Source organism: Coptis chinensis, chromosome 3 (assembly GCF_015680905.1).
Source record: "Coptis chinensis isolate HL-2020 chromosome 3, ASM1568090v1, whole genome shotgun sequence".
NCBI lineage: Eukaryota > Viridiplantae > Streptophyta > Magnoliopsida > Ranunculales > Ranunculaceae > Coptis > Coptis chinensis.
In genome coordinates, this window is record NC_141458.1 from 18,677,413 (window position 1) to 18,696,651 (window position 19,239).

Consider the following 19,239-nt stretch of genomic DNA (forward strand, 5'->3'; position numbering starts at 1 on the left):
GCAACCAACGTTGATCTCCTCCTCATTCTCCTCCTCATTGTAGTCTCTTTCAGGAGCCCTCAATGTTACTGACCATCTTGGGTCGAGCTGGTCGGATACATAAAATACTTGATTGGCTTGGGAGGCCATAACAAAAGAGTTTGATTTATGGCCTATTCTACCAAGATCAACAGATGTGAAACCCAATTCATCCACTTTGACGCCATTTCTGCTGTCAACCCAATCACACTTGAATACTGGGACCTTAAGCGTCATATAGTCAAGCAACCATATTTCTTGAATAACACTGTAATAACACATCTCCGAAATGACTGAGTTTTTATCCTTGGCACTAGCAATTTGCACTATTGAAGCCACTAAGCTTACACCACTATTCTGGTTTACTAGTGAAGCTTCATGAGCCTTTGTATGAAAGTGAAACCCGCCAATAACATATCCAGAGCATTTTATAACGTCTTGACGAGGTCCTTAAGCTACAACTTTCAAGATGTCCAAGAGATCGTTCCCGAAAATCATTTCCTCTTCCTCAACCTGCTTATGCAGGTTTTGGGAACTTGTTATTAGTCACATTTATAATATGGTATTAAATGTGATGCAAGTTCAATTAGTATACCGTTTTACGAAGCCAGTAAATAAAGGTGTGGTGGTGCTCATCTTGTAGCCATTTCGCTTACCTAAGGGGATTACTACGTCTTAGGTGCTCTATATGCTTCCTACAAAGACATAATTAGGAAAATACAATAACCATCAAACTGCCCAAATTAAGCAAGAAACTTTCATAAAACTTTCATAGTTTCTTGTAGACGATATTGTTAGGTATAATTAATGTCGACTTACTCAATATAAAGTTGTACGTCATCTGTGTTTTGCAAAACACACTGATGCGCTTGCTCCCAAGAGTATTGTTCCACTCCAACAACCTTCGTACCACCAAGAGGCTTCCCGTTGGATATTGTATCTTTTTTTTCTTTGTTGTTGGTATCCATGTTTCTTCCTAAAGGAACTCCCACGGTTTGCAGACCTAATAAGTACTCAGTAAGAAACTCTACAACTTCCTCAACAAGATAATTTTCTGCAATGCATCCTTCTGGACGATTTCGATTTCGAACGTATCCCTTCAATATCTTCATGAATCTAAAATTTAATATATATAAGAGTTAGAGAAAAAAAAATGGGGGAGAGAGAGAGAGAGAGAGAGAGACTTCCAATAAATGATGCTTCGTTGAATTATTGAAAAATATAAGAAATTAGCTTGTACTTGCCTCTCAAACGGATACATCCACCGGAAGAATACTAGACCACAAAGCTCGACCTCATGTACAAGATGAATTGTGAGATGCACCATAATGTCAAAAAATGATGGTGGAAAGTACATTTCCAACAAACACAATGTAACCGCCAAATTGTCTTGAATTTCCTGCAACCTAGACACATCCACCACTTTGGCACAAAGAGAACTGAAGAAGAAACACAACCTAATGATGGCATATCTCACATGCTTTGGCAACATTGATCGTATAGCCACTGGAAGAAGTTGTTGCATCAATGTATGACAGTCATAAGACTTGAGACTGTACAATTTCAAATCTTGCACTGACACGCGATGCCTGAAATTCGAACAATATCCATCTGGCACTTTCAGCTCAAGCAAAGTATTGCAGACTTTTGCTTTCTCCTCTCTAGTTAATGTATGTCATGTTGGTGGAAGGTAAGTTCGATTTCCTCTTGTTTCTGGTGCCAATTCCTTCCTAATATTCATCTCAACAAGGTCAAGATGACTTTTAAGGTCATCCTTCGTTTTATATTTCATGTTGAGGAGTGTGCCAATAATAATATCACAAACATTCTTCTCTAAATGCATAACATCCAAGTTGTACCGTACAAGCAGAAATTCCCAATATTCGAGCTCAAAAAATATGAACTTCTTCTTCCAACAAGTTCTACTTTCGCTTTCATTAGTCGGGGCAAGCCGCTTCCTTTTTCGTGTATCTGACTTTTCATTGGATGCCTTTGACTTCCTTTTTGATGCTTTTGGCTTCGGAATCACCAAATTTTTTTTCCCCATTTAACTTGGATCCCCTTGACCTTTCCCAAAATCATATCTTCTTCCCAGTTAACAGCTCTGGACTTGATCGACATTCTCGCTGCCCATTAAACCCCTTTCTTTGCTTCCTAAACTGATGGTTTTTTGGAAGCCACTTTCGATGTGCTTGATATATGTTTTTATTCAAATGTTTCAATCTAATGGAATATGTTTCTTCATTGCAAACTGGACAAGCAAAATACCCCTTGATACTACAACCAGCTAAATTTCCTAACGCGAGAAAATCATTAATTGTCCACATTAGTACAGCCCTCAATGTAAAAGATTGCTGCTTGTAGGCATCAAAAACCTCAACACCAGGACCCCACAGAGTCTATAAATCTTCAATCAAAGGTCTGAGGTAAATGTCAATATCATTACCCGGCTGTCGTGGACCTGATATCAACATTGTCAACATCAAAAAATTTCTCTTCATACACAACCATGGTGGAAGATTGTAAGTGACCAACATAATGGGCCAACAACTATGCCTACTGCTAAGGTTACTATGTGGATTGATTCCATCTGTCGAAAGAGCTAGTCGTAGATTCCTTGGATCTTAAGTAAAAGTTGGCCACAACTTATCGATCTCTTTCCAAGCAGGAGAATCAGCAGGATGACGCATTTGACCATCAATTACTTCTCTCTCATTTGCATGTCATACCAAATTTTTTGCTGTCTGAGCCGATTGAAACATCTTTACAAATCTTGGAATAGGTAAAAAGTACCACAATACTTTTGCAGGCGCTTTACCCTTGTTTTTTTGGTATCTTGACACTCCACAAGTCGGACAAGTAGTTCTAGACTTGTACTCCTTACCTCTATAAAGTATACAATCATTGGGACATGCATGTATTTTCTCAGATTGCATTCCAAACGTAGACAAAATAGCTCTAGTGTTGGACATAGATTTTGGCAACTCATTAATTTCCGGAAGGGCTTTTCCGAACAACTTCAATAAAAGGCTAAAACTCTTGTCTGACCACCCGCTTCTTGCTTTCAAATTGAACATTTCGACAAGGAATGACAACTTTATAAATGTTGTGCAACCTTTGTACAGAGGCTTCTCCGCATCTTCAAGCAACTTATAAAGCTTTTCAGGATCCCCAGTGAAATGCTCATATGCATCCTCAACCATTCTAGTTGTGTCTGTAAAATCATCAGGGGTCTCAAAATCTTGAGAAAGAGGTTGACATGTACTACCACTTCGCGGCTGATCACTAGGAGAATCTTCCCCATGCAATATCCATGTTGTATAGGTTTCTTCAAAACAATTTTCATATAGATGATTTTTTATCTCCGCCAAAGTCTGGTGCTGATTATTCCCACAAATAGAGCATGGGCATCTTATCCAATGAAGCATCTTCGAGCCTACACTCTTTTCAACACATTTAAGAAAGTACAAAACCCCCACTTCGAATTCGTTCGTTACTCTATCCATAGTCATCCAGGACCTATCCATTCTTATTCCTATTGCAAGTAAACAAAAACCTAAAACCCCATAAAGATAAGTCATTTTAAACACCGTAACCACAAAATAAAAACAAGCATGTAACATACTACATGGAGCTATAAAAAAGTACAAAGAAAAGTTCAGAGAACTGAATGCAGAAAACAATACCTAGCAAGAATATTGGTTTCCACTCAAGTCCTTACACGTACTATTCTCAAGAACTCCAAGAGCTTTCCCAAGAATCTGCAAGACAAAGGAAGAATGTTTACAATAACTCTCAAGTTACTTACTCCAATTACTACTTTGGCAATCTCAAATCAAGTTTATGACTTAAAGTGGTCTAACAGTAGAATTCAGAAATTTTGTCCCATACAAATTAAATGTCTCTTTTTGGTATCGAATTAAATTCTACTATCAAATTAAAAAAACAAAAGCCATTAGCATTACTTTGCAAATTCACCTAATTGAAACAACAAAGGAAAAAAGGAAGAAAAAAAAAGTATCACAGAAGAGGACTTTTTTTACCACCAAACAATACTTTGCAAATGCACAAATTAAATTGCAAGAAATTGAACAAGAAAGAATATAGAGAAAACCCATGTAAACCTCTTTCTCAAGATTTTGAAGAAAACGGTTTTGAAGAAAGAATATAGAACCGAGAAATCAAAATCTATATGAAAATGTTAGATTTTGATTAACTTTGATTATCATGTTGTATAGATTTTGAAGAAAGAATATAGACAGACATTATAATCAAAATCAAAATAAACCAGACATGAATTTTGAACCAGAACCAGAAACCCTTACCAGATAATCAGATGAAGCGAATTAATACACGAACCGAGAAGCAAATTAAAACACGAACAAGCTAAAAAGAGTGCCCTGGGTTAGAGTGGTAGAGTGGTAGAAGTTGGAAAATGTTGGAAAGGTTAAGAGTCGTAGAAATGTAGAAGTTGTGGGGAGAGAATAGCGGAAATCCAATTTGAGTGAGTTTCGTACGTGTATATTTTTTTTTCTATTTTTTTTCCCGTGTATTTGACTATTTGGCATAAACCACGATAGAAAGTGGAAAATTTATATACCACTGTTTCTGTTTAAGGTAGTGGGGATGTGGAGTACTCTCATGAAAAAAAAAAAAAAACTAACCATGGTATATGGCCCAACTTATCCCACGGTTTTCATGTAACTGTGGCATATACTAGTAAACCAATAACCAAAGAAGTTTCCGCTGTGGTATATAAGTATTTCCCACGGTTTTTAGAAGAACCGTGATATAAATGTTCTTATTGACCTTGGTATACGTGCCATTCTGTAGTAGTGAATGTAAACAAAAGATTTTCTATTAATTCTAAAGTTGAATTTATATGTGATTTGATAATATACTAATATGAGCTTTCTCGGCAACGATATTTATTATAATTTTGATATCGTTGGGGTGTTTCGTTGTTGAGGGTATCGGCTACAAGGACACTGACATGTGTATTAAGAAGAATAGTTGTCCATACGGAGAAGATTCATTAGAAGAAAAAAAAATACACGTTACAATTACAAGCCTAAGAGTACTTTGAGTATCACAATATCAAACTGTGTCAGAGATGTTAGAGAGAAGGAAAAACTTTAGAGTATCAGCCAAATATTGTGCCAAAGATAAGCAAAAACAAAACCCTCAAATCATGTAAAACCCTCTTATTATAATTAACCATGTAAAACCATCTTTCATTATTAATTAACCATATAAAACCCTCAAACCATGTCACACTAGCCCTCACATCTCATCTTATTTCAAAATAGTTTTTCGCCTTCTCAAGAACATCTCATCTCTTGCTGTTGTTTTATCTGGTCCTCCGTTGTCGAACAATGGTTCGAAATGTCTACATCTATTTTCTTTTTATGTTACCCTTAAACACTTTTTCATTTTCTCTTGAAAACTTGTTTCTGTGTACTTACTAGTTTATGTTTTTACTATAATTGGAAACTTTCTCATGAAATCATCTCTTTTCATTTGTTGTGTTCATAAAATTGGTGGTTGTGATAATGAGTTTACTCCTCTTTAGTTTTTTTTTCTTTGATAAACAAGTTTTTTTGGTTGGGTTTTTCTTCTGTAGTTGAAGTAACTCTTTGTTCTCTTTATTTTTTTATTTTGGTTTTCTTTTACTTTTAGTAAAAAGAAAAATGTTCAAATTAACTAGTACCGTGTCCTTTTTTTTTTTTTTTTTTTTTTTTTTTTTTTTTTTTTTCAATAACTAGTACAATTATAATCGAATAATTACTCTTTTACCTTCATATGCAAACCTTTTTTTTCAGAACCCCACCATTCCGACATTCCGATGTGTTTGACAAAATCTAAATTTTAAAATAATAAAATTACAATTTTGCCCCTCAAAAAGACAAAAAAAAATTATAAAATTATAATTTTGCTCCTGTGACATTCATCAACCACCACATTTTTCTAGGGTTGTACCGGTACACAGGGCTAAGAGAGGGCTAAGAGAGTCTAGATCCAGTATCCTGTCATGCAATACATCCTCACCTTTTGCTGGTGGAGAGCCCAAATGACATGCGTGCCCCGTACTCTAGATTTTGTCTTTTCTATACAGTAAGACTAGCCTCTTTGCACGAGTTTGATTCAAAAAATATATATACATACAAAACATGTGGGACTTATAAGAAGGGGAAAATAAAAAAGTTGGTTTTATTTTTATTATGGTGGGATCTATAGGTGAAAAAACCAGAAATTAAAACAGTGGATTTGTGTCAGGAGTAAAAATGTCATCTTATGTTTGTAAAATGTATTATTTTATGACAATTGTCAAACATTAGAGGTCTACTTTTGATTAAAACAATTAAATATTATGTGAAATTACATAGTTGTCTCTGTGATATACCCGAATTTTACTATTTTATCTTTACTATACAAACAAAATGTGGGAGTCGATAAACAGTGAATTCGTGTGCATCGCAAGGGCAAAATCATAATTTTACATTTTTTTTTATTGTCTTTTGTAGGGGTAAAATTGTAATTTCGTTATTTTAAAATTTGGTTTCTGTCAAACACATCGACATGGTGTGGTCTTGTGTTGGAAAAAAGTTTGCATATGAGGGTAAAATAGTAATTTCACTTCGATTGTAATTTCTTTTAAATGGTGGGGCTCACCATGTTGGAATTGTTCCACGTGGCATGACTACATGAGGCTAGTTCATTTTTAAAAAATTGAAAAAAAAGAGATGCAAGGATTCGTAACATTGCAGTGGGGCCTATGACACCACTAGAAATCAACAATAAATCAATAATTGAGATTATGTGTTACATTTCCGTTTAGAGCAGCAGCAACTTGTTACCTCTATATAGGCGCCACGTAAGATTATTTCTCATCTTTTTTTCGCTAACATGACTATTTCCCCTTATCTTGTTGGTGAAAAACTACCAGGGGTTGCCCAATGACCAATGTAGAGGTGATTTTAAACTTCGGACGGGATATTTCATTCCGTCTGTTTAAAAAAAAAATGTCAAAAAACACGCCAGACGGAATGAAAACATCCCATCCAAAAAAAAAAAAAAAAAAAAAGAGACGGAATAAAATGTTTCGAGTTTACAACTCAGTAACTATCTCAGTAGCAAGTGTTACCCTCATTGTTACCTACTTCCATAGTCATTCTTGCATTAGGCCATTGGTTTTGGCTCTTAAAGGTGACAAGTTGCTATTTCCCCTCAAAATCACTTACATTGGAAATGCTCTTAACAAAAACTTATTAAAGAATGACGAGCGTTCATCCGTTAGGCCCAAGCTCCAAAACTCAGCGTAACTGGTGCTAAGAGAGAGACGGTAAGTAGTTAGCTTTCCACTCCTAGACAACTTTTGATTCTAATAAGTATTGGTTGATTACTTTACATTTGGTACGAAGGCCGCCTCCAAGGTTTGAACTTTGAACCTGAGGACAATCACCAGCTTCTGAATCTTAGTCACAGTTGTACCATTACACGTTCAAAGAAAGTACTAAGTAAAAGATAATAAGGATCTGATATAATGATCAAATGCTCAACAGCCATGGACAGACAAGGATGTCAAATTAACATCATCAGTTATCATAGCAGTCTCTTTTTATACAACTATTCTAGCTGCATGATTTTACAATATCTTACGAATTGCCCCATCACGCAATACTGCAAGGGCAAGATCATTCTTTAATACAGTAAAGGAAGCAACCAGCTGACTGAGAAACCCAAAAGGTCAATACAAGTTCAGCGAAAAAATAAACATCTAGCCTACGACGTGCCCATTCAACATGGTCAAGTCTTCCCAACCCAAATGCTCAGGGACACTGTTAACACATGGGAGAACCCATACGCCAATCCATAATAACTAATGTGGCAGCATAGTGTGTCAATGCCCCTGCAACGACAAACACATGAAAGATTTGATGGCTATGTCCAGCAATATCAAATGCCCCAGGCTTCCAACGCTCTGGTATCCGACTAACATAGAAACCAACTCCTGTGGCATAAAACACAGCCATCACTAACTCATAGGCCAGGGATATGAAAATTGGTTTATGGCCCCAGTGGAGAACAACCGCGTGGGTAGCAGGGATCACTCCTGAGAATCCCATAGCAAGGAAAAGAGACGCCCTGAAATACCTGAAGCGAGCAGTAGACAGTCCTGGGGCGAGGAGAGTAATGATTGCAAAGATGCCAAGTACAGTAATGGAGGTGAGGTATAAAGACCGAAAATTGGGATGGCAATAGAATGCATAATAAATAGGCGGTACAAAGGAAGAAACTATCATGAGAGAGATGCCGGCATAGTCAAGGCGCCAAAAGAAAAGGTTGAAACGGCGAGAGTGGCATGCAAGGAGGTGTGACAGTGAGCTGCAAACTAAGCACCCCATGGCACCAACCACGAACACAAAACATGGCCACCGTGGAATTTCCTCTTTGCCACTAACTCTCTTCGTGTCAAATATCAATACTTGTTGCCCATGTGTCACTTTCAAATCCTGCCAAATCAGTAAATTGTATTAAAGTCTTTCTATTAAATTCCCAAGATTGCTTCTGAAAATAGGATGCTGACATTCTAGAAAGGAAATCCTGGATAAGCAAAATTATATCATTACGTTAAGGAGTCGGATGCCGTTTCATTTTCTCTATGATTTGTTAAACATAATTCTAGACAAACAATCACACCTAACATAACTCTTTAAATTCCAAGCTCAAAAAAGTCTCTCATTCTAATCCAATCATCATTGTAAAATACCTTGACATCTAGGGATATCTGAACCATCCTTCCCCTCCAACTTCTACAATTGTAATGAAAAAAATACAAAGTTCAAGTTCCTTCAACCAACTCATACTAGTTGGGAGGAGATGACAATTTGTTGCTACACTCCGGTAGGCAATAATTTGTTACTCTAGTTGGTTTGCACCATTATGGGGCCTTCGGGATCGTTCAATCATTTATTTTTTGGCATTCCTACCATGATTTACAAACTCCAAGTTTAGATAAAACCTATAGATCAAAGAATGTCTGACCAAATTGCTGTCTTTTTTAATTCAAAAAACAGTATCTCACTAGTGACTACAAAACATTTTAAAAAATTGGGCAAAGGATCAGTCTCAACTTCAGTATTCCGTAAAACAGAGGTAAAATGGTAGAAACCTTCCTTTCAATACGCTTATAGGAAAATATAACTTGCAGACGAAAGTTAAACTAACTATCTCAATACTAGGAGTGAAGTATGCAAAATGATATAAATGCCAAGTATGGAAAAATGATGGTGAATCCATGAATAGAGGACTATAGGAGAAAGAGTAGAGAACTAGAGATATTTGAGAAAATAGAAAAAGCAACAAAATATACAACAAATAGACACTGCCTTTAAGATGTCACTTACAAAGTACTATTATCTCAAAAATAATCAGTTCTCTTTCTTGACGTATCCATTTGAATCAATTTCTAAATTTTGGAACCAAATAACAGACTAAATCCAAGATTGTACGGTGACAATTCAATTCGATCCTGCCCATCTCTGGAATTATTCACCATATGAACTATGAAGATAAGGGACCTAGTATATCCAATCTGCACGTAACCACTACCTCTAGGACTAATTTTAACTCCATTTCAAACAACTGTAGAGGTTTTTTTTTTTTTTTCTTTTATCTTTTTTTTTGGTAGCTAACAACTGTAGAAGTTGGGAACCTTGTTTTGAATACAAACAATTTTACCTCTGGCAGTATCTTTAGAGTTTGCAGTATTAATGTAAAGGGCAGGGATGGGAAGCTTTTGCTACCATTTATTTATTTTCTTCATGAATGATGACAAAAATTTCAAGCCCCAAACCAAGTGAAAGTCTGAAACATATCATGTGAAGCCTAACCTTATCTAAATAACACAAATGGTATTCAATTGGAGATATGAATCTTCTATTGTTCTGGTTCATTAATTTGTACTTGAGTCTAACTCTATGGAGAAATCAATGGAATTGTGCCCTTGTGTCTAGTGTCACCTACGCTCACCCCAGTGCCTAACCTGGGCAATGAAGTAGCTGGCGGCATTGCAACTTGAGCTGATAAACAAAGTTGAGCTATTTAAGTCTAATGAAACCTAAAGATGGGGGAGAGGTAGTAGTGATTAACACCTCATGTTCATTCATTCCTAATTAATACTATCCCCTTTCCAAATTCTTTAATAATACAAAAATGGTCAGGGAAAAAAAATATGACTTACTTGTGATAAAGCAGAGTTGTTCGGCATCATCAGAGGCGCCAAATGTGATCTGATAATAAATTAAATTATCAGCAACAAGAACATGCAATTAATTCATATAAAATTGAATTAATTAACTAAATATTAATTAATTGAAGAAACAGAAAGAGACCTGGAAAAAAAGAAGCCAAAAGAGAAACCTTGAAACTCAGAAGTTGTTGTTTCCATGAAACTCAACACTGTTAATATAAAAAACACCATGAATCCTCCCAAATGCCTGCGCACAAACAAAAAAATTTATAATTTTGATTACAAAAATAACCATCTGAGGAAGAAATAATGATCTTTACTTACGTCCACACATTAAGAGTTTCATTATGCAAAGAGAAAACGCTTAAAAAGGCATGTTTTAAAGGCCATTCACATCTATAATGATCTAAAATGAACTCATTATCTTTCATGTAATCAGGCAATGCTTCATATTTCAATAATCTCTTCACAAACAACCCCTCCTTCTTTTTCATTTCTTCTTTTTTCCATGAATTCTTCACCTTCTTTGATTTTCTCCTGAATATGTTATTTGCACCACCACCCATCCTCACTTCTTCCATTGTCACCGGAAAACGATCTCACATTCCCTGGTGATCAATGCTCTCTCTCTCTCTCTCGTGTGTGTGTGTGGGTGTGTTTAACAGGAAGTTTGAAAGGAAATGTGTTTGGTCACTTTGGTGTGAGTTTTCAAGCGGGAAAAAAAAAAAAAAAAAGAGAAAAGTTTATAGATAAAAAGGAGGGAGGGGAGAAAAGGCGTGAAAGGACTGACTACTTAACTGAGAGATGAGAAATAAAAGCGTACAAGAAATTCTTTTCAAATCATGTTTTTTATGCTCTTCTTATCTTTGTGGCTTCTATTTTTTTTCTGTTGCTAAATTATGATTTTTATAAAGTTAGGAAAATGTTGTTTAATAACCCTCAACAACTAGCATGACTAATATCTTTGTTTATTAGATAATTGTGATTAATGTCTCTGTTTATTGTGTAATTCTCACCCAAGAATTGTTGTAATGATTAAAAAATACACCCAGATTCTTTTTTGATGTTTTAGGAGATTCAAATGCTAAATGAAAATTCTGTTGATGTCTTTGGCTCCTTGCATTTGTGCCTTGTAGTGTCTGTTAGAAAGTTTGTGACAGAGAAAGTGTAGCAACGACAACAATTAGTGCTAGAAATGGTGCATAAAAATGGCTCATGGGCGTCATTCTTGTATGACCTTGTTGCTCATCTCTTCTGCAGGTGTGATAGTGCTTGGCGTTGCGATAGTCCTTAAAGCATATTGTTGGATTAACATTTTTCTTAATTTCAACTTCATCTACTAGGTAAAATCACAACACAGCGTTGTTGCTTCCCCTGCTTGCTCGCATACAAATTAGGGAATTAGAGCAGTTGTGGCAGTGCTAAAGTAGCTCACTTTTGATTAGACCAATGATGGAAAGTAGTACTTTTAGATGTAACGCACAGGCCATAAAAGTTCCATCACCCACTTGCTCCAAAGATAATTATCCAGAAGTCTCATACTCTCATGTGAAGTGGGACTCAAAACTAGTGCATCATGAAAAGATTGCATCTTTGTTCCTACAATGGGACCATTCTACTCTCTTTTCAGGTGCTTTTGTAATCTTTTTCAAACCTGGTATCAAACACGGATGGTCACAGTCTCACGGATGTTCAAACAGTTTTGATTCTTTCAGGTTTCAAAATAATTGTATGATTTGTATCAAGTTGCTGTACACTTGTACCAGCTAACAGAAACTAATCAACATTTCTGGGGTATGTTCTCAAGTGGGGGTTGCTGAAAGCCTGAAATTTGGTGCCGAAAATGTGTGAGCAGTGAGCTGGACCGCACACAATGGATTTATAGTGCATGCAAGTTTGTGTGATACTTTTTGTTTGGATAAAAACTAACTTTTATGTATTAACAAGTTTGTGTGATACCCTCCCTGACCATCTACTGATAGTCTGATATGATGAAGGCAAACGGACCCCTACAGACATGTATATCAGAATGATCAATCTAAGTTACCTGAGTTTCCAATTTTTATCACCCATACTACCCGATTTATGAGAACATTTTCGAGGCGCATTTTGCATACATTTTGAAAAACATACATACATTACCATTCACTTGGTGGACCTACACAAAATATCAGAGTAGATTAAACCAGAATATCTGAATATGGACATATATATATTTGATTGCCCATATTCATCAACATTCTTTTTAGGTGTTTGACTAAATGGTTGCAACGTATTACATACGCTCCTTGTGAATTGTGTGATAATTCCAAATGCATGTTAAGACCACACAATAAGGTGACGCAATCCTTTCTCTGCTCCATTTTCTCCTGTTGGTTAACCAAAATGTAAGGCTATACAAGATCGTTGGAAACGAAAGAATGAATATGGTAGTTGAGTTTCTGATGATACACAAACGACCGTCCAATTTTGTCCAGCTTCTCTTCACAAGCATGGATAACCTAACCACTAACCTTTACCTGCCTCAGTTCAACATTTGAACCATTCGAGAAAAAAATGGTCTTTTAATCATTTCACACGAATGACCTATGAAAGCTTCAGAATGATTTTAACCAGTTTTGATCATAGGTCAATTAAAACCCAAATTTCAGGAGAAAGGAGAGTGGTTTCAGATCCCATGTTTTAACAGTTGGACGACTTTTGTTTTGGGTAATTAGGCATGCAATTGGGCGTCAAGAAAACAACGGTCATTGAATAACACAAACAAACGCGAGCACAGACAACGATAAAATTCAAAGTAGAGCATATAATGAAGAGAATTGAAACTGTCACTTAGTTAGCAATGTCAAGTTTCCTATTGATACCTACAGAAAAACCAAAATATTGTAAGTGTCTGTCAAGTGTCAACTAGCCCAGTTGGTATGATGATACCAAAAATCTGGGGTCCAACGCTTACACACTATCAAAGTATCAAGTGAGTGACTGATCTCTTTGGGCTGTGCACGTGCATCTACCCTCTATCTCCATTCCACCAAAAAAAACACACAAAAAACAGTGTTTTGAAGATGGAGAGTAAATTTTAGTGTATAATGGTTCGGACCATTCTAAGCCACTCCGACCGGGGCAAAATTTAAAAAAATAAATAAATAAAATAAAAAAATTGGTCATAATTAGTTTCTAATTTAGTGGGAACACAAAACAATTGACTCCATTTCAAATGACGCCAAATTATATGCTTAACCATTCTGCACCACTTCAAGTGGTACCATTTGTATTTCTTCAATTTGGCTCCAATTTATCTGGCGTAGAATGCATTATGCATTCCTCAAAAACACTCTCTCTATATATAGAGAGTGATATTCAGATGAAAAGCAAAAACCACCGCTTCCCACACCACTTTTGCGAGGATACGGGGCTAGTGGACATAGCCTTAAAACAAGTTTGCCTACACATTTTGGTAAGTACCAGCTAGTTTAATTGGCAAAACATTTGAGTGATGATACTAGAAGTCTGGAATTCGAAACCACACCAACATCCGAGTTTTTTTTTTTTTTTTTTCTAACCGGGTGTCCAGGCCCACTTACACGCACCTCGACTAATCCCGAGACTCTGGTTGGAAATTTGACTGGATACTGCCTCGCCAGTGGCCTTACTGGCCTTGAGGGGAATCGAACTAGTGACCAGAGTTACTGATGTAATTTAAAACAGCCTTAGCAATAAATAAAAAAAACACCCATAAAACTCACTTAAGTGGTTTTGAATTTTATTTGGAACTTAAAAACAAAATAACAAAATGCATGTTTTATTAACTTATTTTGTCCTTTACTAATAAATAAATAAATTAACTGAAAAAATATATTGGTCCTATATGAGGATTCCTATAAGCTTTTGAAATTGGAACAAAAATTAATCAAAATGTGATATCTATCTACTCTACGCAAAGTGTTCGGGACATTTATAAATACAGTCAATTCGTCAATCAGTAAGGAATACTTCTGCAAGAGTAGGGGCCACATTCTTGGAGCCTGGCTCATTGGACCCATATTCTAGAATTGGGCCAGGCCGAATAACAAAAAGTAGGCCACATTCTGATACTTCGGGCCAGACTTTGGAGTAGGGGTCAACTCTTGATGTCACACTCTTTCCATCTGCCGTCTAAATAATCCAAATTATTCAACCTTACAGACAAATGCTCACCTACATCATGCAACTCAATTTATTCTTTTTCTACCGCTAGTAACAAACTGCAATTCTTCAAGAAGCTTATAATAATTGAATGTTTGTAACTATCTGATGAAAAGCTGTTTTTTTTTAAATAAGTAATAATCTATAACTCAAATAATCCAAATTTAAAAGCTAGCCATCCTTCATTTTTCGAATTCAATATAGGTGGAATAAACACAAGAGGGAGAAGACAGCCAGAAGAGCTACACAAATACAGGCACAACCCTTCTAGCCGGCAACCTCTCATTTTCCAGCCCATTATACTTTCCAATAAACACCCTGTGTTTCTTCTTTAAAAGCTGAAAACCCCACATTGGAGATTAGAGTTCCTCCTCATCGTTTCCTCACTTTAATATCTTAATGGCCAAAGTATCACAGCAGAACCAGAAAGTAACTGTAAAAACCAACAATAAAAGTAATGACACCACAACCAAAGTGACAAGAAAGAGAAAGAGTGTTCCAAGAGACTCTCCTCCTCAACGTAGCTCAATATATCGAGGAGTCACAAGGTTCAATTCGCATAAATGTGTTATCAACTTTCTGGGTTTTTCTTTACTCTCTAATTCTTCTTAGTTGTATATTCTATAAACTTTTTCAGGCATCGCTGGACAGGTCGGTATGAAGCTCATCTCTGGGATAAGAGTTGTTGGAATGAAACACAAAAGAAGAAAGGACGTCAAGGTTTGTGATAATCACCTATTTATTCAAGTTATCCAAGTACTATTTACTGATTCTTTTGTTGTGTTGTTTCCTTGTCCTCCTCATGGTTGTGGTGGAATCTAAATGCTTAACAGTCTATCTCGGTAAGTTTGCTAATAATGGAGACCGTAGTTTAAATTTATAAGAAAAGCATTCAGATTTTTCAAGTGACATCACATTTATTGAATTGGGATTTTAGGTGCCTATAACGATGAAGAGGCAGCAGCACACACCTATGACTTGGCAGCATTGAAGTATTGGGGACGCGAAACCATTCTTAACTTTCCGGTATTATATTGTTACTTATTTTCTATATTTTACAATAAACGAAAAGAAATCTATATTTTATCATTACTAGACCTCTTCTAGTATTTGAAATGCAGAGTTGGTGTGAGATCCTAATTGCACTAATTGTATTTCTAGGTATCAACTTACCAAGAGGAGCTAGAAGAAATGGAAAGTCAGTCCAGAGAAGAATACATAGGATCATTAAGAAGGTGAATCAATCAACATTTGTTGATGTCTATTCGCTTCCAAGCCTGTTCTAATAAGTAATAACATGAAAAAGAAAAAAAAAAAATTAAAAGTATATATCCTGAAAAACCGTCAACGTGGAATTGAAACCAACCTGTTATGGGACTGACTGCAGGAAAAGCAGTGGATTTTCTCGAGGAGTTTCAAAATACAGAGGTGTCGCAAGGTATTTACATGCAGAACAAAGAGATGTATCAATTATGTCAGATTGTCCATTCCTAGAATCTTTAATCTTAAGCTTGCTTCATAATGTATACTTCTCCATAATCAATTATGTCAGAAGTTTCTATCAACACCTATCAAGACATGGATCAATGTATTTGCATATAGGATGCCCTAGATGTATTTCATAAAGTAGATAGAGAGCTCGTTTATCAGAACTAAGTAACTAACAACACTACTTAATATGCAGGCATCATCACAATGGCAGATGGGAAGCTCGAATTGGTAGAGTCTTTGGAAACAAATATCTCTATCTTGGAACTTATGGTAAGTAATTCATTTGTTATCCAAAAATAAAGGTATTTCATAACGAAACGCTAGGCAAAACAATACATCTTTATAAAACATGAGAAGAAGATCCATAAAGGTACTATAGCGGAAGACTAGATTTGTATAGGTAAAGATTAGCAAGTAGTGGCTACATGCAAACACACAACAAAAATCAAATGAAAGCAAGGATACCATCACAAAGCCAATTATGCTTTTTATATTATGACTTTAACTCTGTCAAATTACCAACCCCAAAAACTTTTTGTTTCTTATAGCTACTCAAGAGGAAGCAGCAACTGCATACGACATGGCAGCAATCGAGTACCGTGGACTTAATGCCGTTACCAATTTTGACCTTAGCCGTTACATCAAGTGGCTTCGACCCAACCCCACTGATCCTATAATTAATGACTCTAGCCCTGACTCGCACCTGAACCCAAACCCAAATCACGAGTTTGAAATTGGCTTCCTCAATCATCAGACATCCATCACAAGCAAAGTATTAGAAGGAAAGCCACAGCCATCAGGCGGTTCCAGCGCTTCATCTGCACTGGGACTTTTACTTCAGTCATCAAAGTTCAAGGAAATGCTGGAGAGAACGTCAGCACAGGACTACCCCTCAACGCCCCCAGAATCTCACCCACCAAAGTGCAGTTTCCCTGAAGAGGTCCAAACCTACTTCGACTGTCAGGATTCTGACAGCTACGTCGAAGGAAACGACGTTATCTTCTGGGATCTAAATTCATTCTCATCACCAATGTTCGAGCACGAACTGGATGCATGATTAAAGGAGCTTGGGAATGCAATAGCAAAGTTCTACTTGGGTATGGCAAGGGCAAGGACACAACCATTAGAGGAGAAATTATTTAAAGAAATATTCTTTTGAAATGCTAATTGTTAATTTCAATGTAGAAAGATTATTCATTCATTCATTAAATATTTTCCTAACAAGATACGCTTGTAAATTTGTAACACATGACATGTGTCAGCTTATAAGAGCTTCAAGTAAGATTCTTGTCCTTTACTTGTATTTCTCTGTTCTAATAGGTTTCAAATAAATCCTTGGGTTAGTTAGACATACCCCCCATTACTAGTTCCAATTAGCAATAGCTCCCCGTGGTTGAGGGTATTATGGTAATTTCACTACAGTTGACCATGGAGATAACAGTTATGGGGGTATGTCTAACTAACCCTAAATCCTTTTCCACTTCCTGCTTTGTGGCTTAGATTATAATCTTGAAAGTAGGTCAAAAATAAATATTACATTTGAAAATTTTCAAATCATATTCATATAACTGAAAGGACCCTGTCGACTGTGCAAGTGAGATGTTCTAATTTAACAGAAGTCAAGTATTAATACAACTAACGAGAGAAAAGAAGTATCCAATTAATTCAACAATTGCACGTATTTGGGCTAAGGTCTTTCTGCCGTTGTGCTTGTGGCGAATCAGAAAAATAAAAGACACTTACATTTCTGGGTATGTAACGTCTAAAACATCCCTTTGTTCAATTTATTTCACTTCTTACAAGTTTTGCTTTAAGATTTATTAGTTTTATGGGTTCCAATTTCTTTTACACATTCATTGTCAGTATATAGCTTACGCTGCTTTATACGTTTGATGTTTGTCATTTCAAAATTATAAACTTCACTTCAACAATCCAAAGCAACTTTCTAGGTAAAAGCTTCAAGCATCCAGACTCAAAACTAGGACTTTTTTACATGCATCGCACACTTAATCATGGACTACACTGTCATATGGTTAAGAAACTTAAGTGCTTAATATACCACTTACATACAAATAGATTCAGGAATGGGAACACATTCTGTGTTAGCACTTACATGACTTTGTTACAATATCTTCCCTAACCTCCTTTAACAACCGCTGAGAACAGTAGCTGGTTGATATCTTCTGAGTCATAGTCATGCTTCTCACCTGTAATCATCAAAAAGAAACATTCCTCACTTAAAAATTATATCATCAGTCAACCTATAACAATGCATTTCTTTTTTTGCCTTCCTTCTCTTTCCAACACACCAATGCACTTCATCTTAAAAGCAACACAAAGCATTATGCTTTAAAAGGGAGGGGAGAATACCTGTCTTTGATCTGAACTGAACTGTCCACTCATCAATGATCTGCAGAAAACAAAATGACCATGAGTCTCAGCCATGGCCTTACAAATTACAAAAAAAAAGGGAAACATTTGTGCATGGAAGAAAGATTCAATAAAATATAGCAAGGTGAATTGTGTAAATAACCGAGGCAAAGACTTCCGCCAGGTCATTAGAAACTAAAAAAAAAAATCCTTGCCATGAATTAAATATCGGTTGCTTGCTGGCAAATGATGCAAATACTGTAGGCACCAGTTGGAAAATGCAACCCACAAAAAATTACTTGTCTCAAAGATTATTAACATGAAATACCTGTTTTAAGTTAGTGTAAGCTGGGTGGTCATCAGTAGTGAGAGGAATCCCAGATGATGGTTGCAGCTGTTGCACTAAACTCCTATTCCCAACCAGGGTTGTAGTAGCGGTATCAATTAAACTCTGCATACAATATGTTTGACAAAATGGCATTTAAAATTAAATCCAAGGAAAGTTAAAAGAGTAAAGTGGTTTAAACCTGCTTGGAAGTAAGAAGTTGTTGGCACCCAACTTTCATGTTAGTCACATCTTCTTCTATTTTCTTAATCCGAGAAATCAACTTCAATGGATTCGCCTGCAACATTATACATATATTAGTTAAAAAAAACGGGGTCGAGGAAGAGAAATAAAACCAGCACGTAGTAGTACATTGTCGGGGTAAATCTGTTGGAATTCTTTGTCGAGTTTGTTTTGGACGAGATTGAGACGGTGGTTCGACTCGTTTAACAGATTCACCAGATCGTCCATCGCTGGATGATGATCAGACTGCCCCATCAAATTTTCAAATCAGAGTCGCGCTTTTTTCTTTTTTAGCTTTCATTTCGGCCCACTTTAAATAGATTACTTGGGCCCATATGTAGGTCCACTCGATTTA

The 19,239-nt window shown here is 36.2% G+C and overlaps 3 protein-coding genes across 4 annotated transcripts; 1 reads left to right on the forward strand and 2 right to left on the reverse strand.

Annotated features, from left to right (window-relative positions):
* Positions 1–7,532: 7,532 nt before the first annotated feature.
* Positions 7,533–11,172, reverse strand: LOC147508433 (heptahelical transmembrane protein 3-like). 2 transcript variants are annotated; one of them, XM_086600963.1, is made up of 5 exons: positions 10,919–11,172; positions 10,595–10,881; positions 10,413–10,517; positions 10,262–10,310; positions 7,533–8,531 (listed from the first exon to the last, which is right to left on the reverse strand). In XM_086600963.1, exons 2-5 carry the CDS (start codon positions 10,849–10,851, stop codon positions 7,860–7,862), a joined length of 1,083 nt encoding a protein of 360 aa, XP_086457089.1. In that variant the 5' UTR covers positions 10,852–10,881; positions 10,919–11,172; the 3' UTR covers positions 7,533–7,859. The 2 variants fall into 2 exon arrangements, with proteins under 2 accessions (XP_086457089.1, XP_086457088.1); XM_086600962.1 differs by having other exon boundaries at positions 10,595–11,172.
* Positions 11,173–14,505: 3,333 nt separating this feature from the next.
* Positions 14,506–17,249, forward strand: LOC147508434 (AP2-like ethylene-responsive transcription factor At1g16060). Its single transcript, XM_086600965.1, has 8 exons — positions 14,506–15,003; positions 15,093–15,175; positions 15,289–15,297; positions 15,393–15,481; positions 15,617–15,690; positions 15,843–15,893; positions 16,140–16,216; positions 16,495–17,249. The coding sequence occupies exons 1-8, from the start codon at positions 14,855–14,857 to the stop codon at positions 17,001–17,003; spliced, it is 1,041 nt and encodes a 346-aa protein (XP_086457091.1). The 5' UTR covers positions 14,506–14,854; the 3' UTR covers positions 17,004–17,249.
* A 574-nt stretch (positions 17,250–17,823) lies between these two features.
* Positions 17,824–19,239, reverse strand: LOC147508435 (spindle/kinetochore-associated protein). Its single transcript, XM_086600966.1, has 5 exons — positions 19,014–19,239; positions 18,844–18,939; positions 18,645–18,767; positions 18,317–18,356; positions 17,824–18,153 (listed from the first exon to the last, which is right to left on the reverse strand). The coding sequence occupies exons 1-5, from the start codon at positions 19,137–19,139 to the stop codon at positions 18,083–18,085; spliced, it is 456 nt and encodes a 151-aa protein (XP_086457092.1). The 5' UTR covers positions 19,140–19,239; the 3' UTR covers positions 17,824–18,082.

Bases quoted from the DNA above. Each gene is read 5' to 3' on its own strand.
- LOC147508433 (XM_086600963.1), bottom strand. From the start codon at position 10,851: ATGGAAGAAGTGAGGATGGGTGGTGGTGCAAATAACATATTCAGGAGA. The intron at 10,518-10,594 runs GTAAGTAAAGAT...GTTTGTGCGCAG, and splicing joins GAAACTCTTAATGTGTGGAC to GCATTTGGGAGGATTCATGG. The intron at 8,532-10,261 runs GTAAGTCATATT...CTGATTTGGCAG, and splicing joins ACAACTCTGCTTTATCACAA to GATTTGAAAGTGACACATGG.
- LOC147508434 (XM_086600965.1), top strand. From the start codon at position 14,855: ATGGCCAAAGTATCACAGCAGAACCAGAAAGTAACTGTAAAAACCAAC. The intron at 15,004-15,092 runs GTTCAATTCGCA...AAACTTTTTCAG, and splicing joins ATATATCGAGGAGTCACAAG to GCATCGCTGGACAGGTCGGT. The intron at 15,482-15,616 runs GTATTATATTGT...TTGTATTTCTAG, and splicing joins AAACCATTCTTAACTTTCCG to GTATCAACTTACCAAGAGGA.
- LOC147508435 (XM_086600966.1), bottom strand. From the start codon at position 19,139: ATGGGGCAGTCTGATCATCATCCAGCGATGGACGATCTGGTGAATCTG. The intron at 18,940-19,013 runs GTACTACTACGT...ATAATGTTGCAG, and splicing joins AACAGATTTACCCCGACAAT to GCGAATCCATTGAAGTTGAT. The intron at 18,154-18,316 runs GTATTCTCCCCT...TGATGATTACAG, and splicing joins TCAGTTCAGATCAAAGACAG to GTGAGAAGCATGACTATGAC.